The sequence below is a fragment of the Aethalodelphis obliquidens genome, unplaced genomic scaffold (genome assembly GCF_003676395.1).
Source record: "Aethalodelphis obliquidens isolate GAN/ISIS:26980383/991018 unplaced genomic scaffold, ASM367639v1 scaffold4, whole genome shotgun sequence".
NCBI classification, from domain to species: domain Eukaryota; kingdom Metazoa; phylum Chordata; class Mammalia; order Artiodactyla; family Delphinidae; genus Aethalodelphis; species Aethalodelphis obliquidens.
The window spans coordinates 83487670-83514860 of NW_020837948.1; the positions used below are offsets into that span (position 1 = coordinate 83487670).

General features: G+C 41.0%; 1 protein-coding gene across 4 annotated transcripts in view; it reads right to left on the reverse strand.

Moving 5' to 3' along the window:
* Nucleotides 1-12463: 12463 nt before the first annotated feature.
* The window catches only part of C7 (complement C7), a 53848-nt gene continuing 39120 nt past the window's right edge, over nt 12464-27191 (reverse strand). For 2 of the 4 annotated variants that reach the window (XM_027101197.1, XM_027101198.1), the window contains 5 exons: nt 26177-26309; nt 21960-22151; nt 17962-18052; nt 15109-15293; nt 12464-13649 (listed from right to left, as the gene is read on the reverse strand). In XM_027101197.1, the coding sequence (XP_026956998.1) occupies nt 13468-13649; nt 15109-15293; nt 17962-18052; nt 21960-22151; nt 26177-26309 (783 nt within the window). In that variant the 3' untranslated portion in view covers nt 12464-13467. The other 2 variants (XM_027101200.1, XM_027101199.1) reach the window with 2 other exon arrangements.

Consider the following 27191-nt stretch of genomic DNA (forward strand, 5'->3'; position numbering starts at 1 on the left):
TTCCAGCTTCACCCCTTACGAGCTGTGTGACTTGGTAAAATCATTTTACCTCTCTGTACTTCAATTTCCACATTACTTCAATTTCCACATTACTTCCAATTACTTCCACATTACTGTACTTCAAAATCGTTTTACCTCTCTGTACTTCAATTTCCACATTAAATTGGGATCATAATTATCTACCTCAAGGTGCTATTGTGAAGATTAAATGTATTAATGTACATGTAAAGCACTTAGAAACCCCGCACAGAATCATTTTTAAGTAAATGTTAACTATACAATGTATATAGTAACTGTAAGGCGAGGCAGGGGAACGCAATCAGACTCACAGCTTGCATCAGACCGAAACTTTCCGGACCACCCAGTTCCAGAAACTGACCTGGAGACTTTCCAGACCACCCAGTTCCAGGAACTGACCTGAGGACTTTCCACCCGGCCCAGCCTTCCCGCCTTTCGAGGGGCGGGACTAGTGGTCCCGAGACTGATGCAACCGGCACCATATATTGCCACGATACCCGAAAAGACCACCAAATAAGGAATACCCTGCGCCCTCCCGGATTCGCCACACCCCTTTCCCTTCTTCCCCTATAAATTCTGCCCAAACCCTCGCCCGGGCGCGACTTCTCTGGCCCCTTTCTCTCGGACCAGTGAACCTCGCCCGGGAGCGTTCCCAAATGAAGCTTGTTTAAGCTCTCCTCCGTTTCTTGGTGCCGTTCCTTACAGTAACAAATGTATTATTAGAATCACAAATTTTAACATAAACTCAGCGACTTGCATATAAAGCCAGCTGATTATCCTTACCCCACGTGGCCACGTTCCTGGCTCGGCGAACGTTGCTGCGCTTCTTGAGAGGATGTAGACAAGGCGGCCCCTCTAGTCAGAGGATCCCAGCTCAGCTGCTCTGGCGGCCTCTAACTGACTGCAATTCCCCATCGCAGCCTTCTTATTTGCTGTCTTATCATACAGAATAAGCCACAGTCAGGCTGTGTGACAGGCGAAATTTAGACCTATTTGCTCTCCCCAGCAATTATTTCTCGTAATGCCGCCCAACCACTACCTTCCGCTCTCAAAGAGTTGCCCCCCGCCCCCCTTGATGCCTCTCTTTCCGTCAGTCCTCCACTGGCCTCCATGGTTCATCTCTATGGTTCAAACACAGCCATGTTACTTGGGGCAGAGAGACTTACTGAGGGTCTTAGGGAAAAAGAGTTACAGAGAAAAATTATGTTCAAGAACTCGTGAAGAATACAGATTTGTTTATCATTGTTACTCTTGCTGCTTGCCTCACTATTATTTGCACATGTAATTGGTTTTCAACTTGTGTTTACTTTAGGATAGAGATTCAATGATGTTCACAGACTGCTTAATGGGCCAGCGCTACTTTGAAGCGCTCTGAATCACATTATTTTGCAATTCAGCGCTCTGCCCTTTAACCCAACAATGAGAGCCAGTGTTCTGCTGGTAAATCAGGGACGTTTAGCTTGGCTGACCTTGCTAAGAAGGCAGTTTTACCAGAAAAGAGGAAAATAAAAAATCACAGATGGGAAGAAAGAAATAGTCTTCCAAAGAAAGAAGCCGGGGGATTGCTTCTTGGAATTGTCCCCTTGCCGCCATAGTTTTAAAAGTTAAAATCAAGACCAGGCACTTCTTCTGGAGACCTCAAGAGACTCCAAGATTGCAGCAAATTATTTTCTAAAAGTGTTTTATTATCACTTGATTTAGTCCCCAACTCTGCCACTCTCCTTCAGATTACCTAAGTATAAAACTAGAGAATGCATGTCAGTCACACATGGTAGCATCCTGTGAGCTAATCAGGAGATTTGATCTACACCCCTGACAGAAAGCAACTCTCTGACAAGCAATCTTCTATAGCTGCAGTCTGGGAATTATCATTTCTTGGAATTTCTCTTTCTTTCTAATTTACTGCAGGTATCCCTAAGACTGGGACAGTAGAAAACATGGGTAGAGTCAGGAGCAACATGAGGGAAAGAAAGTGGGGTTCATTACAAAAATGTACGTGTGTTTGCATACATATGAAAATCACCAAGTCATGACCTGAGAAATGGCGTTTACTTCTTAACTCTACTTTGTCAAACTTTATTTATCCAAAAAAAAACCAATCTTACTTATTTGTATTCCTTCTGGACACAACGTCCTGGATTTTATTTATTGAATTATGTGGTTATCCTGAAAGCAAGATAAATTTGGAGAGCACGATTTTCTACATATATGTGACTCATAGTTTCTTTTTCAATTTGGGAGCCACCGAAAAACACAAGATAAGAAATCCTTCCTTCTACCCTACCTACCACTTCCTCCAAATATTCTGAGGTAAATCTTGAGGATTAAATTGACCAATGCCCTAATACTTCAATTGAACATTGGTCAAAAAGCAGCTCAATCTTAAAAATGGGAAACCTAGAGAATTGCTTATTAGTCTGCAGGACAGTTTAACCAGAACTTTTAAAATTTTTCTGGGAAAGATGGGAGAGTTGAAATTTATCTTTACCTTGAGTCCAGTGGAATTATAAGAAAGTCATTAATTATCCCACATCCAGCCCTCAGTGACTCTGCTTAGGGCTGGGATGGTAAGAATGTGCCAGACCTGTGGATGGAGGTAGACAGGCCTGTGGGGCTATTATCCAGTCTGTAACTTCCATAGAGGATGGAATGGAGCCCCGTGACAATAGCAGAAAGGTGTTACTAAGAGATGAAGACGGCTAAATAGCAAAGGGCCAAATATTGAATGACAAATCAGGTTACACTATATCTGGAAGACCCTGGGTAGCCAGAAGAAGTTCTTGAACAAGGTAATAAAATAATAACTTAGTATTTTAGCATGTAATTACCAGATTAGATAAACTGGTAAGTCAGACAGTAGGTGATAGACTTTTGGACTCAGGAGCTATTATAAAAAGAAATGACAGGGTGGTAAATTACTAGTAAGGAGATTGAATCAGTAATCAGAAACCTCTCAACAAACAAAAGTCTAGGGCCAGATGTCTTCTCCGGTGAATGCTACCAAACATTTAAAGGAGAGTCAATACCAATCTTTCTTAAAAGCTTCCAAAAACTAGAACACTTCCAAAATCATTTTATGAGGCCTGCATTACCCCGATACCAAAAGCAGACAAGGATGCTACAAGACAGGAAAGTTACAGACCAATATCCCTGATGAATATAGATGCAAAAGTCCTCAGCAAAATATTAGCAAATCAAGTTCAACATTATATTAAAAGGATCATACACCATGATATGCTTGAGTGAGATTTATGGCATAACTTAGTTCATAGGAATCTAGATCAACTTTCTCTTCTACGAAATATCATGTCAACCAACTGCATTGATGACATGCGGATTGGACCTAGTGAACGAGAAATAGCAACTACTCTAGACTTATTGGTAAGATATTTGTATGTTAGAGGTTGGGAAATAAATCTGACTAAACTGAGAGTATCTCAGTGAAATTTCTAGCGGTCCAATGGTGTGGGGCCATGTGGAGACATCCCATCTACAGTGAAGGATAAGTTGTTGCATCCTGCCACTTCTACAACCAAGAAAAGCACAACATCTAGTGGGCCTCTCACTTCACAGCAAAAAAAAAAAAAAAGTGCTGCAACAGGCCTTAGTATTTTGGAGCCAAGCCCTGCCATCCTCTGCAAATAAATACTCTTCTTTCAAGAAACAACTCTTGGCTTGCTATTAGGCCTTAGTAGAGACTGAACACTTAATTGTGGGCCACCAAGTTACCACGTGAGCTGAGCTGCCCATCATGAACAGGGTGTTATCTGACCCACCATGCCAGAAATTTGGACATGCACAGCGGCACTCCATCATCAAATAGAAGTGATGTATATGTGATTGGCCTGAGCAGGCCAAAGCGCATAAGTAAGTTATGTGAAGAAGTGATGCAAATGCCTATAATCCTTACTCCTGCTACACTGCCTTCTCTCACCCATGTTCACCTATGGCCCCATGGTACACGATGAGCGCCATGATCAGCCGACAAAGGAAGAGAGAACTCATGCCTGGTTTACAGATGGGTCTGCACAATATGCAACCACCACCCATGAGCAGACAGCGGTGACACTACAGCCCCTTCTCTGAAAACAGCAGTGAAGGGAAATCCTCCCAGTGGACAGAACTTTGAACAGGGCACCTCATTGTCCACTTTGCTTGGAAAGAGCAGTGGTCAGACGTGCGATTATACACAGATTCCTGGGCTGTGTCCCATGATTTGGCTGGATGGTCAGAGACTTGGAAAGACATGATTGGAAAATTGGTACCAAGAAAATATAGGGAAGAGGAACATGGATAGACCTCTCTGAATTTTCAAAAAATATGAAGATAGGGCTTCCCTGGTGGCGCAGTGGTTGAGAGTCCGCCTGCTGATGCAGAGGACATGGGTTCATGCCCCGGTCCGGGAAGATCCCACATGCTGCAGAGCGGCTGGGCCCGTGAGCCATGGCCGCTGAGCCTGCACGTCCAGAGCCTGTGCTCCACAACTGGAGAGGCCACAACAGTGAGAGGCCCGCGTACCGCAAAAAAAAAAAAAAAAAAAAAAAATGAAGATATTTGTGTCCCATGTAAATATTCACCAAAATGTGACCCCAGCAGCAGAGAGCTTTCATAGTCAAGTAGAGAGAATGACTTGTTCTGTGGAACCAGTCAGCCTCTTTCCCCAGCCATTCCCATCATAACCCCATGGGCTCATGAACAAAGTGGCCATCGTGGCAGGGATAGACGTCACGCTTAGACTCAGCAACATGGAGTTCCACTCACTAAGGCTGACCTGGCCACGGCCACCACTGAGTGACCAGTCTGCCAGCAGCAGAGACTAACACTGAGTCCTCAGTACAGCACCATTCCCCAGGGTGATCAGCTAGCTACCTGATGGCACATTGATTACATTGAACAAAACATCTAGTATGGAAGGGGTAGTGTTTTGTTCTCACTGAAATTGACACTAAGCGTGCATATGGATTTGCCTTCTCTGCATCCAATGCTTCTGCTAAGACTACCATCTGTGGACTTACAGAATGTCTTATCCACACATCATTGCTTCCAATCTAGGAACTCACTTCACAGCAAGTGCTGCAATGGGCACATGCTCGTGGAATCCACTGGTGTTACCATGTTCCTCACCATCCTGAGACAGCTGGTTTGACAGCATAGTGGACTGGCCTTTTGAAGATTTAGTTACAGTGCCAGCTAGGTGGCAATACCTTGCAGGGCTGGGGCAAGAATCTGCAGAAGATTGTATGTGCTCTGAATCAGCATCCAATGTATAGTGCTCTTTCTCCCATCCACTGTTCAGAAATCCAAGAACCAAGGGATGGAAATGCGAATGGCATCACTCACCCACTGGCGTCACTCACTGTTATTATCCCTAGTAATCCATTAGCAAAACTTTTGCTTTCTGCTCCCATGATCTTATGCTCTGCTGGCCTAGAAGTCTTAGTTCCAGAGGGTGAATGCTTCCACCAGGAGACACAAAAATGATTCCATTGAATGGGAAGTTAAGACTGCCACCTGGCCGCATTGGGCTCTTCAGGCCTCTGAATCAACAGGCAAGGAAGGAAGTAACTGGGCTGACTGGAGTGACTGATCCTGACTACCGAGGAGAAATTGGACTACTGCTCCATAGTGGAGGGAAGGAAGAGCATGTCTGGGATACAGGAGATCCTTTAGGGCCTCTCTTAGTGATACCATGCCCTGTGATTAAGGTCAATGGAAAACAACAACATCCCAATCCAGGCAGGACTACTAATGGCCCAGACCTTTCAGGAATGAAGGTGTGGGTCACTGCATCATGTAAAGAACCACAAGTAGCTGAGGTGCTTGCCGAAGGCAAAGGGAATACAGATTTTGTAGCTGAAGAAGAGAGTTAAAATACCAGCTACAACCATGTGACCAGTTGTAGAAATGAGGACTGTAATTGTCCTGAATATTTCCTCTTTATTTTGTTATGAATTTGTGTGTGTATATTAAGCAAATATCTTTTTTTTCTTTCCTCTCTTATTTCCTTATCATGCAACATAAGATTATTTACTTTATATCATAGTATTTAAGTATTGTTCATTTTACATCATAGTATTTAAGTTACAGGATATCAAGGGGAAGTGTAAACATCCCTCAAGTTCTCAACCCCTTCTTCTGGGGAAAGGGTTAGTATGTTTTCAGTTGTATGTAAGATAGTTGTATCATGTGAGATGGAATTCTGACCTTATTATTATCTTTATTTGGAGATTAAGTATGGTTTATAGAGATGTGTATGGGGGTTAATAAGTTAAGCCAAGTTAATAAGGGGTGGACTTGAGATGATTAATTTTCTGTGTCAACTTGACTGGGCTGTAGGATGCCCAGGTATCTAGTTAGACATTTTTTCTGAGTGTGTGTGTGATGGTGTTTCCAGAAGAGATTGACATTTGAATTGGTGGACTGAGTAAAGCAGATTGCTATCCCCAATGTAGGTAAGGATCAGTCAATCCATCGAGGACCCAAATAGAACAAAAAACAAAGGAAGTTTGAATTCTCTCTCTCTCTCTCTACCTAATTGCTTGAGCTGAGACTGGTCTCCTCCTGCCCTTGGAATGAGGCTTAAACCATTGGCACTCCTGGTTCTCAGGCCTTCAGAGTTGAACTGGAATTTACACCAGGGGTTTTCTGGATCTGTAGCTTGCAATGGTAGATCATAGGACTTCTTAGCTTTCATAATCACATGCGCCAATGCCTTATAATAAATTATATATATATAATTGTAGGGTTCTCTGAAGAACCCTAACTAATACACTCTACTTATATGTACAATATTTATATACAGTACTTCTAAAATCAAATGAAGACTGAAGTAGCTATATTAATACCAGACAAAGTAGACTTCAAAACAAAGAATATATCAAAGAGACATTTGACTGGCAACAAATGGGTCAATTTATCAAGAGGACATAATAATCCTAAAAGTTTATTCACCTAAATCTACACAAAGTTAGAGATCTCAATACTCTCAGTAACTGATAGAACAAGCAGTCTGAAGATCAATAAGGATACAGAAGACTTGAACAACACTACCATGTTGAACTTACTGACACGTGTGGAACACCCCACTGAACAACAGAAAGCAACTACTTTGCAAGTACACATGGAACAGTCACCAAAATAGACCATATTCTGGGCCATAAAACAAATCTGTACAAATTTAAAAGGATTGAAATCATACAAAATATGTTCTCTAATCACAGTGGAATTGAACTAGAAATCAATAACAGGAAGATGTCTTGAAATCTCCAAAATATTTAGAGAATTAAATGTTATTCAAGAAAGAACAAGCCAGTGTTTATTAAATCTCCATATCCTCAAGATCAAAATCTTGGCAGTCCCATTCCTAGGTGAGTGTACCCCTAGACCCATCCAAACACACACACACACACACACACACACACACACACACAGTAGATTCATGGAGCATTAGAGCTTTAAAAATTTATTTCAATCCATTTTAAAATATCAGTTTGAGAAATTCATCATATTTATATAGCTGAATCTTTCTGAAAAGTTATGGAAATTAACTACTGTGTTTTTATTTCAGTAACCAAATCTTATCTTGAATGTTGGTTTATTTTTGAATAGGACCAAGTATTGCAAAAAATTTAGAACCTGTTAACGTCCTATATCAACAAGAAGTTCTATTACCATCTTCAACATATCAGAATAGTGGTTAAGAGTAGGATCTACTGAACCAAAGGGCTTGGATTTGAATCCTGTTTCCTCCATTTGTTATCTGTGTGAAGTTGAGTAAATCACTTACTTAGCTTCTCTATGCCTCCATTTCCTCATTTGTAAAGTGAGGCTAATAATAGTACTTATTCCTAGTGTCCTTGAGCTGATTGAATGAGTTAATATAGGTAAAGTGCTCCCAGCAGGTTTAGGTTTAAATATTAATGTTGCTCTTTTCCTGTATTTGTGTCTTTGCAATCCACAGCCCAAGACTAAGTTCCAATGTTCCTGCTCAGCAGAGATGGTATATCCTAGCCTGAGTTGCTTGGGACTTGTATTAGGCATTTAAAACACTGTCATTATAATGTGAGAGAAAAATGTCTCCTAGAATATGTAGGGAGAATATATCACGTTCCATAAATTTACTTTGCTCTCTTTACATTATTTGCCAAGATTGCCAAAGGGCAAGCTCGTGAGCTAAGATTCCTCACCAACCCACTGGATGAAGCAACAGGTTTGACCAATAAATTACAGTAACTTATGGTCCCTTCTATGGGCTAAATGTGTCCCCTCAAAATTCATATGTTGAAGCCTTAATCCCCAAGGTGACGGTATTTGGAGATGGAACCTTTGGGAGGTAATTAGGTTTAGATGAGGTCAGAGGTCATAAGGGTAGCGCCTCCATGATAGGATTAGTGCTCTTATAAGAGGAAGAGACTAGAGCTCCCTCTCTTTCCACGATGTGAAGATACAGCAAGAAAGCAGCTGTCTGAAAACCAGGAAGAAGGCCCTCACCAGACACCCAATTTACTGGGACCTTGATCTTGGACTTCCCAGCCTCCAGGACTGTGAGAAATAAATGTTGTTTAAACCATCCAGTCCATGGTGTTTTGTTATAGCAGCCAGAACTAAGACATTCTTGTTCTCTCTCACACCAACATGGGAAAGACTGTTGATCACAGATTAGAATTCCCAGTCTGCGTTCCAGGGAACTGTTAGCTGCAGCCACCCCTGCTGTCAGAAGCAGGAAAAACAATCTCTTAATAAGCCAGCATCCCAAGATCAACTTTTCCAGAACTTAGCCTTGCTTGTCAATATCATTTTGATCTCAGGAATTTCTGTTTCTTCCTTAAATCCTCTGCCTCATTCTCTATTGCAATTCTCAAGAGCGAGCATCCTCACCCTCCATCAATCTTCCACAGGGGACATGAGACAAAATCTCCTAACTGTATTCAAAAGCAAAAAGGGAGAGAATTAAGAGGCCCACACTTCCATGGCACAAAAGATTAGTATTTCAGAATACCTGCCCCGTGGGTGTCTCAAGAGAACACTCCCACACTGCACATGAACCTGCCCCTGCCTGGCAAGACACAACTCAAACATAACAGCCACGTGTCCCCAGGACAGTAAAGGGGCCAGCACTATAGTGAAACGAGATGAGCACCACCCTGGGAGGCAGAAGAGCCATTTCTAGAGTAAACCAGCTATGTCACAATGGATAATAACTGTAAAATGGCCGTTTTATTGAGTATATACAGCCAGTGTCCTGAGTCACAGCGGGCACAGAACCATATCGTCAAGTCCCTGCCGTCACTAGTCCAGAGGAGGCTTGGAGACCAGATGTCCTCAAAGGTGGCTTTCTCACATTTAATGAATCTGTGCACCACGTCCGTGGGAAACAGCCAATCATTGCATTTTTAAGAGACTCCAGACACTTAGGAAGTCTCCTCATCATCCTACCAAAGTATTTAATCCTACGGGGCCACAATCATCCCATTAGAGAGCTTGTCCAGGTTTACATCACACCTGACTTCAGCAATTCCCCCCTCAACACCCCGGTGCTCAGTGTCTGTGCAGAGAAGAGTTTCTGGACTTAGAGTTCAGTGGGGGCCCTTTATGAACTACTGTTATGGTACACACTGAGGATGTATATGATCTAATAACACACCAATCCTGAGACTTTCATGTTAATCAGTTTCTCCTGAGGGTGTCTGGTAAAACTTTCCCTTGATGAGAAAATTCCACTTCACTATTACAGAAAAGTCCTTTGACCTGTCTGTGTTCCCAGCCCACTTGGTCAGCTGATTATTGCATAACAGATCCTCATCCAGCAGCACATCTGCTTTATTCTCTCAATCAATGCTTCTCTGTCTTGAGCATCATTGATCTGTTATGTACTTGAGGCCCCTCCCCTGGGATTCAGTACCAGCCCCCTCTCCTAGGGATGCACGGAAATAACAGTGATAACAGTAGTTCTTAATGTTTGTCCTTTCACAGGAAATTGTCCTCAGCCTGTGAATCAAAAAGAACATTTTATTGTTCCTTCTCGTGCCCACCTTTTCACCTTCAGCCCACCCCTTCTGAAACGACAGTCTTCCCATCTAGTCTTGTTAACCCTTGGATGAAAAAAGCAAATTTTTTTACATGATTGATGTTTTGAGGGTAAAGCTGGAGCTTTGCCTGACAGGAATAAATAAAAAGACAAATTGTAGGCACTATGGTGGTCACAGCAGGGACTCCTATCATGCCATCAGCTTCCTTGTCCCCAAATGTGTGAACTGCCTGAAAGACCAAGGTAATTGAAAAGCATGCATATACCTCGGGTTTCTCAGATATTAACGGAAATTGCCTCCTACTGCGGTTGCTTTCTGGCTCAGTGATCTGAAAGAGAAGAGGTCATTCCATTCCTAGCTAAAGTATTGAATACACTTTAACTAGTCCATCAAGGAAGAAAAGTCTCAGTGGACTGGTAGGTAGCAGGACTAATGCAGCGGCTCAATTCTGCCACTCTTGTACTAAGGATGCTCCAATCTTCCCCTCCCTCCCTCCCTCCCTCTCTTCTTTTCATTTCTCTTCTCTCCTCTGTGTCTCCTCCTCCTCTCCTACCTCAGAGAAAGAAAGAGTCGTAGATACACCTGAACACCCTAAGTATGTAACATCTTCCTTTATCTTCAAATTTAAGATGACCACCTTCACTAGCTATTATGCTCATTTTACAAATAATCTAAACGCCTGTGGTGGGTCAGTATGTGTGTGAGTATGAGGGTGTAAGAAATGTTGGTAGGTATAGAAAAAAATATAGAACAAATGATAAACTGTGGGGTCGGTCCAAACATATTGATGAATCCACATATCTTAACCAAAAGGAAAAGTGATTAATAATTTATGTGCAGCTGTTTCAGGGAATGTTGAGTAAACCAGCCGCTCAGCACCTGCAGCTCTGAGTGGCTACTTAACAACAGGATGGACTCACAAGTCCCATATGAAGCTGAGATTAGCAATGACCTGCCTAGCTGAGAGGGGGAGCTCTCAATCAAATGAGCCAGTTACCTGGCTTGTTGCTAGGCAACTCAAGAGTTCCAGCTCAAGAGTTCGGGTCCCCACTGTACCCCACCTGAATACCAAGAAAATTCCCTCTGTTTCAAGGGACTTACAAGCACCCTGGACTGTTGCTGTTGGGAGGGCGATTCCATACAGAGCAGTTAAGATGGGGCTCAGTAAATCTCAGGGCATTGATAAGCAGCACTACTGTTGGTCAATTATTAGGAAATGTGTAGAGTGTCACAAGAAGGCACACTCCGACGCAATTAGGAGACCTTCCAAAGCAGCGTCTCTGCCCAGGTGACTTACAGTGTCCACTTAAAATGTGAGTGATGGCCAGTAGGATGTGACTGAGCTCCCATGGAGCTCCCTGAAACTGGTCAATGCACCAGCTGATTCCCTCCTCTCCCTCTGTCCCCTGCTAGGTCCAGATGACTTTAACTTCAGCACTTTCTGCCTTCTCTTCCAAGGCTAGATCCCATCCCAGCCCAGCCCACCTGGGCTGAGGCAGAGGGAAGGGCAGATGGGGACATTCTCACACTCCCTCTGCTCTCATTGCAGTCAATTTTCATGGCATAAACAGTCCTCCCAGCTTTCCTCAAAGCCTTCTCTTCAGATGTTCAAGAACTTATTTTGGAAGTTTCAAAATGTGTTTGAAGTCTTAATGTTGAAAATTACTTTCTTCTTGCAGCCCTGCTGCCACGATCCTAATTCGCGCATAGACAATGTGAAGGTCTCTGTCCAACTAGAGGAAAGGTCAAGTATAAGGATGTTCGGAAAACTTAAAAAGGCATGAAATTTCGTATTTCAAGACAGCAACTCTCTGCAACCTCATTCACTGGTCCCCTCCTTCTCCACCAACTATTCACTCATCCCTTGGATAGACCTGGAGGACATGATGCTGAATGAAATAAGCCAAATACGAAAAGATAAATACTGTATAATCTCACTTTTAGGAGGTATATAAAACAGTCAAACTCATGGAGCAGAGTAGAATGGTGGTTGCCAGGGGCTAGGGGCAGGGGAAAATGGGGAAGTGATGGTCAAAAGATATCAAATTTCAGTTATGCAAGGTAAATGAGTTCTAGAGATCTACTGTATAGCACAGCGCCTGTAGCTATCAATGCTATGATGTACACTTAACATTTTCTAACAGGAAAGATCTTATGTTAAGTGTTCTTACCATAATAATAATAATAATAATGAGGGTGGGAGGAAACTTTGGGAGATGTTGGATATGTTTATGGTCTGGATGGTGGTGATGGTTTCACAGATGTATACTTATCCCCAAACTCATGTACAGCTCTTTACATGTCAATCATACCTCGATAAAGTAGTTTGAAAATTTTAAAAATATAAAAAAGAGCACATTAGCCATCCTTCATGGAAAGTCTTTAAAATCAAACATAACACAGATTTTAAAATTCCGAAGTATAGTATCTTTAATGGGTTTTTTAATCATTGTCATTTAAACTAAAGTTTCATTGAAATGTATCAGAAAAATACAGAGATATTATTTGTATATAAAAGCATATTTTAAATTCCATTGAAGCCCACTCATTTCATCAACTACAGCTGTTATTTTGTTTTGATGAAAGATGAATAGGGAATAAACAGATGGATCTACCTGTAGAGCACCCTGAAAAATCTAAGTACGTATCCACGTTAGAGAACACTTCTCCCAAATATGCAATCGCTCAATAGCTCAGGCATGAATGATGCTTCCTACAAAAGGAAAGGGGAGGAGGGGGACAAATTACAGGTCTTGTGTTTGGAAAACACAAGAAAAGCTCCAGAGAGAAGCCTCAATTGTAAATACTTGTTCTCAGACAAGAAAGTAGAAGGTGCCCCTGTGACCGTAACATGATGGATTCCACTCTGATAGCAGTGATTCAACCTCCTGACAAGATTAGGGATCTCTAGGTGTGGTGCTTGGCATGGAATCATTGTATCTGCCTTTTTCCATTCAAGGTCCCCTTTGTATTCAGTTTCACTGAGCCGAAGCCAGCCTCTCTAATCTTTCTGTTTTCATAATCAATTTGTAGGGTGTGTTCTGGTCGGTTCTTTTAATCATACTAAAAAGAATCATAGAGCATTCAGATTTCTCTAGTCCAACCCTCTAATTTTCAGATTAAAAAAAAGTCAAGGTCCAGAGAAGTCAGCAATTTTTCCAAGAACATACAGCTCCTTCAAAGGTTCATCAATATCCTTCAGCCTGACTGACATTTAAAAAGAGAAGAAAAAGAGGATCTGGATTCAGGTTTGGGAGAACAAAGGCTTGTGTAATTATGCAGGGCCTGGGGATTGGGAGAAGTGGACCCGGAGTGGAAGGAGAAAGAATGGGCCGCGTGCTGAGAAGCTGTCTACAGGGCCGGGCGTGCAAAGGTTTTAACTCGGCCACGGGGCTGCGAGCAGGCCCACCGGCACCGGGAGCTACGGAGCTTCGGCGGCGCAGGGCCGGATGCTGGTGACGGAGATGCTCTGACCTCGGCACCTCAGGACGCCGGCCTCACACTCTGTCATCGTCCGCTCCCTGCCATTCGCCTCCACGCAGACGCTGAACCCTGTTTCCTCGCACTCCGAGGCGGCTCTGCAGACACATTTGCTGCTCTGGGCTGGAAAAAGAAGCGAGAGAGGCTTGGTGGCCCATGGTGGAGGTGGGGAAGACAAGGCGCATCACGTCCAAAGTCGTGATGTTTGGTAATTGGAGAGCTGTAGACGCTCCTGCCTCGCGTGATGCAGTCAATTACCCTCCCCTCTCCCGGACCCCCAGGAAAAGCTGCAGGATTGGGCAAGGGAGGCATTTCGCTCCACTCCGACAGAATAAGCAGGTTTTGAGGCTGCTGCCAGGCTTCCTATCGATGGGACCCCCGCGGAGCGGTTCTCTCCTCCACGCGCTGCACAGGGGGGGCCCAAACCCCCGGTGTGACCCCTCAACGCCCAGACCAAATGCAGAGACCTCAGCAAAACGCCGGGCTGCGAGGCTCAAACAGAGGGAGACAAGAGAAGAATTAACTTGCTTTGAGAGAGAGAGGGCATGAAATGCAAAAGGCCTCATGCCCCATAAAGACCCATCAGAAACGAGTCGGGGAGGAAAGCCGTGTGTGTGCTGAAGGTGCGAGGCTGGAACACACCAGCCAGGCGTCCCCAGAAGGAGGGTAACCAGGTCTGCCAGACCACTGTGGTGACTGCCAAACCGAAAGTGACCCAGACGTGCCTATATGTGTCATCGTCTCTGCTGCAAATGGGACGGGAGTGAGGGGAAAGGTGCCCAGCGGGTACCGGCCAGGAAAAGGAGGGCCTGAGGATCTAGCAGAGACCTTACAGATCAAGATCGCACCGTCCGGCTCCCAACTTGACAGATGGGGAAACTAAGGACGGTGACTTGGCTCTGGCGACCCAACTCCTCCCCCCCGCGGAGGAGGGCTGGCCAGTGCTGGTTGTCAAGATCATTGTTAAGTGCTACCTGGACACAGCACCAGCAAGTATGGAATCACAGCTTGAGAATGTAGTACCTCCTTTTCTATTCTCTTCACATCCTTCTGATTGCTTCTAGGAGAAAGTGTCAGCTTGGCACGGGTGTGCTTTCAACACACCCCTGACACTTGCTAAACACCCTTTATCACAAGGAAGCTTCATCCTCCAAGCTTTGAGCAGCCTCTGGCTAGAATCTCCTACCTTGTTTTGTTTCATTGTATGTATTTTCATGGTTACCTAATATTTATGGCAAGGGACATTTCCTATTAAAAATGTGATATAACGTTTCTTCTTTTAAAAATTGTTATTTTTATGGGAGTCTGTTTCTTTTTGAATGAGTACATAATATGGCTAATACAAGGACAGAGCAAAAATCATGAAGGTGGAACGTGATGTTTGGGAGGACATTCAGACCATCAGGGAGAGTTCTTGATCGACCCCCTCCCCAGGGAAGGCAGTCAGGGAGGATAGTTCATGCTCAGACCAGTCGGAGTCTTTGATATCCTCAGGGATGTGCTTTGATCTGCCGCTAAACTAGAAAACTTCACTCCTACTACTTGAGCATTTTTGTAGCTACAAATATGAAATGCCCCTTACCGTCACATTTTCCCCATAGTGGACACACACCGCAAGCTTTCTCAGCTGAGGCAGGTAGAGTACAGCTCTCCCTACCAGCAACAGTGTAATTTCTACCCTGACATTGGAGAACATGAATCTTGCAAACTGTCAGAGGCAGTATCCTTTTGCTTCTCTCATCTCGAGCACACACATCCAAGGAGGATCTGAAACAAATTTTTTAAATTACTTTATTTACAAGATTTTCTTTCTTCAAAGCTGAGAATGAGAAGTGAAAGGTGAGGCTCTGGGTTCGATGACTCAGATGTTGTCACCTACAGCAAAAAGATGGAACAGAAATGCAAATGCCCCGCATTACTAGGGCCCAACCCCCTCCAATCTTCAAAATGAACATATTTTGCTCTTTATTTACTCACAAGTTTTACAAGCTTAGATATCTAGTGTCAATGTAGTTTCATCTAGAACAGATCGGATACAGCAAATTAGAAGAGAAGGCAACGTCTGCTAGCCACAGATGGTAGATTGACGACAAAGAAGGAGACAGAAAATTAGCAAAGATCAAAACACTCAGAGGAATGGGAGTCAAATGGGACCACTGGCTGCAGAAGAAAGTACCTCCTCCCAAGCCAGCAGCCCTGAGAGTTCAGGTCCATATTATAGCATTATCCACAGCTGATGACTGAATCCTCAAGGGAAAATGAACTCTATTTTTCAACGCTATTTTTAGAGTATCTACGTTTACAAAATAGTTTAGAAATATCTCCATAAAATGGGTTACTTTTTTTCGTATGCATTGGTGTTAAAATAGTGCCAACTATTTGAAATGTCACTAATAAAAACAACCACATTTCTGAATGCTGATGGGTAAGGAAACAATTACTGTAGCGAAACCCTAGACAGCAAGGCTGTTTTGAATAATAAACAGAATCTATATTTACTTATATATATTTAGCTCTAATGTTTACTTCTCTGAACAAGAGTTAAATTTATTTGGACATTTACATAACAGAAATAAATCCTAGTATTTCTTTTTTATCTGTTTATTTAAACTTTACATAGAAGTACGCAGAACAGCTTAAAGGGCAGAGAACTTACAAGGCCATCTATCTTGTTATCAGTATCTGATGTTAAAACTCTTACCATATTTATAAACAGGCTGCAGATAAACTCAATGAATCAGAGAAGTTGGAAAGAGGATGAAAGTGAGTCAAAGCAAACAATGATTAATAGAGAATAACAGCACAGTCAGAAGATTCTGGGCTGACCATTTCCACTTATGCTATTCAGTTTTATGTTCTCCTTCACATGAGAAGTTACTTCTTATAAGATACCACCATAGTCATCATTACCCAATGTAGGTGTTCAAGAAGATGTGTTTTGGTGACCATACTAATTGAAAGCCAAGTAATTGGCTAATAATTTGTGTTTTGATTCTTAACCTTAAAGATGGCCAGTAAGTCCTGGGGACTGGATATCTTCCATTTGCCTCTCCAGATTCACCCTCCACTCTTCTCCACCCTGCCTGGGAGGCTGACACGTATGGACCACATCAATAGACTTCCTTGTCCTCTAGCTTCAGGGGTGTTTGATCAATGGGGGAGTCTGGCAAGAGACTGGAGGGAGAGAAGAGGGTACAATGGGGGGTTTTATTCCCCTGGCTCACTGCTGGGGATCTCTGAGGGCCCCAAATGAGGGACTCAGCTCTTCCTCAACTAGCGCTCTGTCAACAGGTTTTCATAAGTGCTCCTCTCTCACGCCTTCTGGCTTGGGCACGGAGATACTATAAACCCGAACTGCTACCAGTCCAGGAATACTGCCCCGTGGCTTGCAGTTTTCTTTACTCTGCCCACATTTCTGTAAATAGTCCCACCAGTAAACCTCCTCTTGTCTCAATTTAATCATGCCCTCTGTATCCAACAACCAGTAATTACTCCAGATATCTTTCTACAATGGAGTGATTTCAAGTGTGGTGGTGTTCTTAGAATGCAAATCTAGAAATAAACATATTTCAAGAATCAGAAAAGTGGCTGCTTTTGTTTCTCTTGGTATCTTTAAGAGTTTACGTCTCATGGGAATTTCAGCCCCAATCTCCTCAAGCTCTAAATCCTCAGGTGACGGTTTTGTCATTTTGCCCCATTTTATGTAGAGAACAAGCGGTCTCAAGCAGTCCTTCAGCCTTTCTCACCAGCCAGATTAGATCACTGCCTAACGCCACCAATGGTCAGTCCTGGTGACCCAGGCAAATAACAAGCAGCAAATGGACTGGACTGAAATGCAAAGACCCTTAACCCATGGTAAGTAACATCTTTGAGCTAACAGAGACTGGCATCTAAGAAATCATGCCATCTATTTTTTTTAATTTAATTATTATTTGTTAACTTTTTTATTTTATATTGGGGTATAGTTTATTAACAATGTTGTGTTAGTTTCAGGTGTACAGCAAAGTGATTCAGTTATACATATACATGTATCTATTCTTTTTCAAATTCTTTTCCCATTTAGGTTGTTACATAATACTGAGCAGAGTTCCCTGTGCTATGCAGTAGGTCCTTGTTGGTTACCTATTTTAAATATAGCAGTGTGTACATGTCAATCCCAAACTCCCTAACTATCCATCCTCTGCACCCTTTCCCCCCGGTAACCATAAGTTCGTTCTCTAAGTCCGTGAGTCTGTTTCTATTTTGCAGATAAGTTCATTTGTATCAATTTTTTTTTAGATTCCGCATATAAGTGATATCATACGATATTTGTCTCTCTCTGTCTGACTGACTTCAGTTAGTATGACAATCTCTAGGTCCATCCATGTTGCTTCAAATGGCATTAAGAAATCATCCCATCTATTTTAAATAAAACAGAGAAGAAGACAGAGCTTACCCACATTCATAAGGCATTTTACAAACACATCTTGAATTCTGCAGTTTCTCCCAGCGCTGACATTCAGGCACTTCCGGTGCCAAAGGGGCATCTAAAAGAAAACAATAATGGAGAGGCAATTATTAGGTGAAAAGCTTCTTCAGAGCAAACAAGGTATTATTTTAATTGTTGAACCAGGCTCTGTAATATTCTCAACTGCAACAAGTTTGTACAGTAAAAAATAAAGCTATAAAGCATTTTACAAGAGCTAGAGCATTCCTAGGACCACCCAATTTCATTGGTCACAATAGCTACCATTTCTTGAGCATTTACTCTTGGCCCTGCCCTTTTTATACATTGTGATATTTAATCCCCTTAATAAGTGCCCATTTAAGAGATGATGAAACTAAGAGACAGAAAAGTTAGGAAATTCATGCTAGTTAACAAATTGGTCAAGCCAGGATTGAAGTCCATGTTTGTCTGAATTGAAGGCCCATAGAGTAGGCTCCCTTTCATCAAGTACATGGGGGTTTAAAAACTGTTTGTTATGTGGACGTATTTTGCCCACTGTGCCTATAATGAGACAGAAAGCATACCATCACTTGACTTATACAAGAAGAACTCTCAGTATCTCAAGGACAACTATAATAACCTCTTACATGTAAATGTCCAAGTGGTCTCCCCTCAACAGTGACTAAATGTCTGGAGGTACTTACATCAATAAAATCCTTTCCTTTATTTTATGTTTCTTACAAACTGATAGAAAGCCAATCATCATTCCAGTTTTGACAGGAAAACACTTTGGTCCAACTTACAAGAGCATAATTTGCCACGGCCTAGGCTATGCCTGCCTACAATGTGAACAGTCTACACCACCCTGCAATTTCCACCTCCTGCCAGCTTCATTACAATGGAATTCAGTGGCATACACTTTTGCATCATAAAACTAGCTACCTGCTGGATATATCTATAAAGGTCATTTGTCTGCAGGATGTGTTTTTATGGGTGCACAAACTATGGAATACTTCCTTACTTCGGAAAACATAAGAGCTTTAGACATGACAGGAAAATCTCATGAACAAGGAAGGTATAAACTTGTAAAAATGGTAGCAAGGTGAAGTATGCCTGCCGTGTCCAGCAAGGTCTCTAGCAAGTACTTATTCTTTAAACATTTTTCTTTGAAATGGTATTATCTTTTATTTTTTTTTACACAGCAGGTGCTTGTTAGTCATCAATTTTATACATATCAGTGTATACATGTCAATCCAAATCGCCCAATTTGAAATGGTATTATCTTAAATGCAACGTAGTATCCTGAATTGGATCCTAGACCATGAAAAGGATATCGGTGGAAAAACGGTGATGTATGAATAGAGTCTGTAGGGTAGTCAATAGTATGGTACTATTTAATATTAATGTCTTGGTTTTGACCAACTAAATTGTGTCAAGGTATGTAAGGTGTTAATATTATGGGAAGATGGGTAAAGGGTATATGGAAACTATACTTGCAAATTTTCTGAAATCCTAAGTAATTCCAAAATAAAATATTTTAATGGTATTATCTAGATCAATGCTTCTCAACCAGGGGCAAATGTTTGCCCCTGGGGACATTTGGCAATGTCAACAGACATTTTTGGTTGTCACCCCTGTGAGACGCTACTGGCATCTAGTGAGCAGAGACCAGGGATTCTGCCAAACATCTGATAAGGCACAGGACAGGCTCCCACACAAAGAATTATCAGGGCTCAAATTCCAGTAGTGCTGGGGTTGGGAAAGTCTGATCTAAATGGACCAAAACTGAAGTTCAGTGATTAAGCCATGTACATTAGTTCTGTATTATTATTAGCAGTTTATTTGCTAACTGTTCATAAGGATAGAATTTCAAATTTTAAATATTTTCTAAAAGTTATTATAATATCTTTGCGGAAAATCGCTTGTAGAATTACCTACACCAAAGACTTTTGCATTTAAAAAGAATATAGCTTTGTTATCTTCATGGCTTGACTAACCAAGTAAACACACTCTTAGGACCCACCTCCAGTATGTACGTTTACTATTTTAAAATCAAATATCTTCCCATCAAGACTAAGTACTGATGCGGGTGCGGATAAATAACGGGCTAGTGTTTAATGGACACAGAGTTTCAGTTTGGGAAGATGGAAAAGCTCTGGAGACGGATGACAGTGATGGTTGAACAATAATGGGAATGTACTTAATGCTACTGAATTGCACATTTTTAAATGGTTAAAATGGTAAATTGTATGTTGTGTATATTTTACCACAATATAAAAAAGACGAAATACTTGTACATCAGGTATTTTCAAACTCTGGAGGCTGACAAACCTGGAACTTTTGGTGTGTTATAGGCTTATGTTAAGGGTAGTTATTATTGTTATCTAAGTCTTCTGAAAAACACACAGATCTGAAAAACATCCTTAATTAAAACCTTAATAGGATTTGCTACTGAGTGGGAGAAAATTCATACCAAATGTGTTATAAAGTGACTGAAAAAGACATTTCAGAAAAAAACAAGTATATAAAGTATATAATCTCATTTGGAAGAAAAGAGCAACCTCATCAACTGTACATTGTTCTCCTTAATTTTAGCATTATTGGTACAGGTCCATTACTTTATCCCAAATAAACTCATAGTTATACCTCAGTGCATGTAGAAAACAAAGCAGCTGTCTCTGCTCTGACAGCTACAGAACATGTGAGAACAGGCAGGGCAGCCATTCCACTGGACACGCAGCCCTCCCATTCTGTCCTCTGTGATCTATTTAACACAATCAGTCACAGAGTGCTCTCTTTTCAATTGTGAAGATCTAATTCACCTAATATTACTATTCATGGAATCAACTACTTCATCTTCACTATAGAAGACAAATTTCAGCATCGAATTAAAAATTATATACTCAAGTAATAAGAATATCATATAAAATAGAATGCAAGTACGATTTTCTTCTTGTTTTTAATTGTTACAAACATAATATTTTCCATTTCTTAAAAAAAATGTAAAGAAAGAGGAAGTTATTCTGAAAACAAATCTATCCCATTTTAAGTATCTCTAAAAGAAATAGTTTGGCTTTCTAAATCTCTTCCTGCCTTAGCTTCTTAAAAGACCATTTTATACCAATGGACTTATTTACAAAACAGAAATAGAGTCACAGATGTAGAAAACAAACTTACGGTTATCAGGGGGAAACGGGGGAGAGGGATAAATTGGGAGATTGGGATTGACATATACACACTACTATGTATAAAATAGATAACTAATAAGGACCTACTGTACAGCACCGGGAACTCTACTCAATACTCTGTAATGGCTTATATGGGAAAAGAATCCAAAAAAGAGTGGATATATGTATATGTATAACTGATTCACTTTGCTGTACACCCGAAACTAACACAACATTGTAAATCAACTATACTCCAATAAAAAATTTTTTAAAAAACTATTTTAATTTGCCATGTGTTCAAAATACTGGATATTTGGATTTCGACCTATAAGAACAACTTCACAAACCACACTACTTTTCCTTCAATAACTCTGCTTTGCAGGGTTATATGTAAGTGCTTTTATATTTTCAATTTCAATACCACTAATAAACTCTAAGAGCCCAAATATGAAACATACAGAATTTTATATAAATTATGATCTCAACTCTATACTTCATAAAAGTACATTTTTAAAAATCAGGAGGAAACCAGAAATCAGCTTTTAGAAATTCTTTATTTTCTTGGCACCTTAACAAATATAAAACTAATCTTTGATACGAAGGATTTAAGTTAAAATTTCAGAATCACCAGGGCTATTCTTGCCTTTCCTTGAATTCTGTGAGTCTATCTGTGCCATGTGCAAAAAAGTCTGTTACCCACTCTATGAACTGACCTTCTTGTAGCAGGGCAGGGATGGAGGGAGTGATTCCGCTTTGGAGGTTCAGTGCCTTGAGGAACTGCCGCAAGGACTCTCATTCCGGGAGTGTACGTGTCCTTGGACAGACCCAAGAGCCACTCACCTTTTTGCACACACTGGACGTTCTTCATCTCAGGGCTCCACTTAAGGCTGGATCCGCAGAGAAATGTCGAAGGACCTTCTAAGGACCTGCCACCTGAACAGGAAAAGGTCACCTTCTCACCAACGGTGTAGAAAGGTTTGTGGGGATGACTCTGTATGCCATCCATCAGTGCAGGTAGAACGCAGGCAATTTCTAAAGAGAAAAGAGAGAAGAATACAAGGGTCACTGCTTTCCTAAACCATCTTTTAAAAAAAAAATGACAGCCTTGAATGTTGCTGATACACTTGTTCTGCTTTTTCTAATTAAAGGACAAGGAGGAAGAGGCGAGTTCACTCTTAGGATGCCCTGAAAGACATATCCCAACATGCCTGGCATGTTAATGACATGAATGACTGAAGGCCAAAACAGTTCCCATTCTCTCACCCCTGCCCTCAAAGCCATGTGACAACTTAAAATGAATAAGCCTTTTAGAGTCCTGAAGTCCAGCCTGCTGTTAAAACCAGACTTTTTACAGCTGCTACTTCTTGTCTGGTGAAGTCCCACCAGAAATTTCCCAAGAGCTGTGTTCATTTGCATATCATTAGCATGTACCCAATTAGATATTTTGCCATCTGAAATCTTTAAAGAACCACCTTTAACCTTGCAACCATAAAAGTGTTAAATCATTTTTGGTTTCCCAGTTCTATCTTTTCTTATTCCATCACATTCATTAGCTCAAATCTTCTACTTGAAAAAACAAGAAGAATGAGAAACATGCATAGTCATGGAAGGCGAGTCAGAATTCATGATTAAAAAAAAAATCTTGCCAATCTCTCTAGTGGACTTTGGACAATATTCTACAAAGTACTGCTTTATTTCTGCACCATTTTAATCAGACAATCCATTCATTCATTCAAAATCAGCATTTATTGAGTGTCTATATTTTGCCAAATATGCTGTGTGCTACTAGGGACACAAAACACTAGTCACATAATCTGCCTTCAGAAAGCTAATAATTTAGCTTCAGATTTGTTTATTTCTGGCCATGACACATTTGCTGGTTTCACACGAATGCTCCCACTAAGACATATAGAAAGGCTGTACAAAGTTAAAGAAAGAGTATTTCTGAGAGCAACAGACAACAATCAGAGCAATGGAAATTTGAAGGCCCAAGACTCTAGAAAAAGGGAAGTCTAAAGTAGTGATTACAACGTTTGGTAATGCTTCTGTCCTTGAGGTTATTTGTAAAGTTGAAAAAAAACATTTTTTTTTAATGTGCTGAAGGGCTGCTAAACTAAGGAGGAAGCTGCAACTCAGAGGCTGAATAGCTGCATAGAGTTTTTAGCAGTCTCACAGGGCTAGGAGACCAAAAATTAGAGTCCAGTCCTGTTACAAAGGAGGAGGCTCAGTAGAAACCCCATACTTTCCCTTATGATCCCTTAATGGATACCTAAGATAAAGGTAAAGCAGACATAAACAAGCCTTGTTCTTGCCAGAAACAAACCTAAATCTTTTCTAGAGGAAGATAACATCATCCATATGTATTTTTTTTACATATAAATCTGGCATTCAACCAAAACTAATCTAACATTCAAAAATACAATAGAGGGGCTTCCCTGGTGGTGCAGTGGTTGAGAGTCCACCTGCTGATACAGAGGACATGGGTTCGTGCCCTGGTCCGGGAAGATCCTACATGCTGCGGAGCGGCTGGGACCGTGAGTCATGGCCGCTGAGCCTGCGCATCCAGAGCCTGTGCTCCGCAACGGGAGAGGCCACAACAGTAAGAGGCCCGCGTACCGCAAAAAAAAAAAAAAAAAAACAGTAGAAACATCTACAGCAGATCCAGATGATGGGGTTAACAGACATGGACCATGAAATAACTATGATTAATATGTTGGAAAAATGAAATTAGAAGATGGAGAATATCAACAGAGAATTAGAAAGTATAGAAAAGTAGACAAATGGAATATTTAGAATTGGAAAATGAAATTAAGAACTCAGTAGATGGGCTTCCCTGGTGGCACAGTGGTTAAGAATCTGCCTGCCAATGCAGGGGACACGGGCTCGAACCCTGGTCCAGGAAGATCCCACATGCCATGGAGCAACTAAGCCCGTGCACCACAACTACTGAGCCTGTGCTCTAGAGTCTGCGAGCCACAACTACTGATCCCATGCGCCACAACTACTGAAGCCCGCATGCCTAGAGCCCATGCTCCGCAACAAGAGAAGCCACCACAATGAGAAGCCCACTCAAGGAAGAGTAGCCCCCGCTTGCTGCAGCTAGAGAAAGACCGCACACAACAACGAAGACCCAACGCAGCCAAAAAGAAATAAATAAATTTAAAAAAAAGAACTCAGTAGAGTTCTTGAAAGCAGATTGTCACAACTGTACAGAGAATTAATAAACTGGAATATAGATCAATAGAAAATATTTAAAATGAAACAGAGAGAGAAAAATTGATGTAAAACAAAGAAATGTAGAGAATTCCCTGGCAATCCAGTGGTTAGGACTTGGCACTTTCACTGTCTTGGGCCTGGGTTCGATCCCTGGTTGGGGAACTAAGATCCTGCAAGACACAGGGCATGGCAAAAAAAACCAAAACAAAACAAAGAAATACATATATATATACACACACACACGTATGTATATGTATATACATTCTAAAAAATGTATAATTTGTGTCTCATGAGGAGACGTGAGCAAGAATGAGACAGAGCAATATTTGAGGACAAAGGTGAAGAATTTTCTAAAACTGACAAAAGACATTAAAGCATAGGTTCAAGAGTGCTTTGAAGATCAACCAGGACAAAGACAAAGAAAATCACACCTAGGCACATCAGAGTAGAGTTGCTTCTGGAAAAGAAAAAAAATAAAAAATCTTAAAAGCAACCAGACCAAAAAAATACGATTTCCAAAGGAGAAACAATAAACTTGAAAGCTGACTTCTCACTAAAAAACAATGAAGTCAGAAGGCAATGTAATAAAATCTTTAAAGGTTTTAAAGAAAATAAGCTAACTTAAAATTCCTTATCCAGTAAAACTATCCTTCAAAAGTAAAGATAAAATAAAAACGTTTTAGATGAACAAATACTGGGACAACTATTCACCAGTAGATACACAATAAAGAAAAAGAAGCTTTTCAAGCAGAAGTATCTTATTAATCTTTTAAAAGAACTAAAGTTTGGTTTTAATACTCTTAGCTAGGGAATATTTATATTCTATTTTGGCAATATTGATAGTTTATTTCTTCCCAAGGACTCTAGGGCAGAGAGACAGAAAGACAGACAGAAACAGAGAGAACAAGAGGAGACCTTACAAATCAGTAAGAAAAAGACTAACAAACCAACAGAAAAAATGCCCAAAAGATTAGACAGCCACTTCACCAAAAAAAGTATCCAAATACCCAATAAATATATGAAAACAGGCTTAACATCATTAGTCATCAGAAGAAATACAAATTTAGAAATACAAATTAAAAAATAAGATATTGCTACACACTCACCAGTATAGCTAAAAAAAAAAAATTAAGATAGACAATATCAAGTGTAGGTGAGGACACAGAGCAATCTTGACTTCTCAGATTCTGTCCGGGATGTACAACCACTTGGAAGACTGGTAGCGTCTACTAACTCTAAATGTATGTATACCTGACAACTCAGAACTTTTACTAATATGTATGTACTCAAGAGAATAAAATGTACCTGTGTGCACTAGGACTTTCCTCATATAGCCTAGACCAACTGATATAGGATAAATACATCCCTGTAGTGCTGTCTATCCATCTGCTGAAGAATCTTATATTGTAGCACAGCTGAGATAGAAACCAGAAAATAGCGTTAGGGTGATACAACATGCAGAAGCACTTACTCAGATGCTATATCTAAACAAAATAGGATCAAAAGCATTTAAGGAAGTAGATTGTGGTAAATCCCTGGTAATTAAACTCTAAAGAACATCCTGATGGTCTTAACCAGAACTGAACTCCCTGACCCATTCTAATTTGCACCAGAAACTTTAAAATTGCAATAAAATGTGCCTCACCTAACAGGAGCACTAACAACTAGAGAAAGCTGAGGGGTTTTTCAAGATATTCCTGAAATTTGGACAGGATCATATAAGCCTTTCAGGAAAAGGAGATCAAGACATGGGCATATGGTAAGCGGTTATTTATCCTGATTTATTCCTTTCCACACTATTCTTTCATCTTGAATTATATATTATAATCAAGGCCACTCACTCTGACAATGCATTTTCCCAACAAGCCACTGTAAATTTTCTCCACATCTGGCAACAGGGTCTCCAACAAGAGAGTATCCTTCATTGCAAGTATACACTATGTTTTTCCCAACAGGAAACATGGCACCTTCATCCTAAACAGAAATAAAAGATGGAGAAAGGAAGAATATCTCTTTTGCATTAACAAAATGTTTCTTTAGATATATTCAGCCTATAAATCATGACTTCTTTAATCATCAGGCAATCTACATTCAAATAACTCATTTTGGAAATTGTCTGTAAAATTATTTTTTCCTGTAGAGTCCTAGCCAACAACACTGGTACCACCATTAATTGAAATAAAGCTATTAATGCCACTGTACTATAATTTATTGACAGCTCCCCAAAACCAAGCATTATACTAAACATTTTACTAAAATTACGTTAGTGGACACTACTCAAGTAACTTCTATTATACTTTCAGGAAAGCATCGGATTTTGGAAATGTCCTTATCAGTCAACTCTTCCTAGTGAGGTGTTATGGGCTGTCCGTTGGCAATATTGACCAATAAATGTCATTATGAACAGGCAGAAATGTTCAAATGTCCTATCAACATGTTCACGAAAGTTTGAGCTTCCCACTGATGACTTTCAGGGGAAGCATGATGTTGATCTTCACCCACTACCCTCCCCAGCCCCTTCACTGTAAGGGAAGTGACGCTGAGGCTGAGTCAGATTCAAGGACATGTCATTAGCCTATAATGCCAGGAGGTGAGATTTCATTGGGAAGCAAGGAAGAATCTGAAGTCTGAGCCTTGAGGGAGTCATCATTCTTGTTTGGTGTCTCTCTTGGTTCCTTTCCTTATCCATCTAGTTCTCGGCTACTCAAGAAGATGGGGAAGAAAACTGGCCTGGGAGAGGGCGTGGAGCTGGACCAGCTCTGCTGTAGGCAATAGAACAAAATTCTGTGGCACCTTCTTCTCACAGACAGTCTTGCTCTTCCTGGCCCAGTCTGGCTCCATCATGAGAATTGGTAG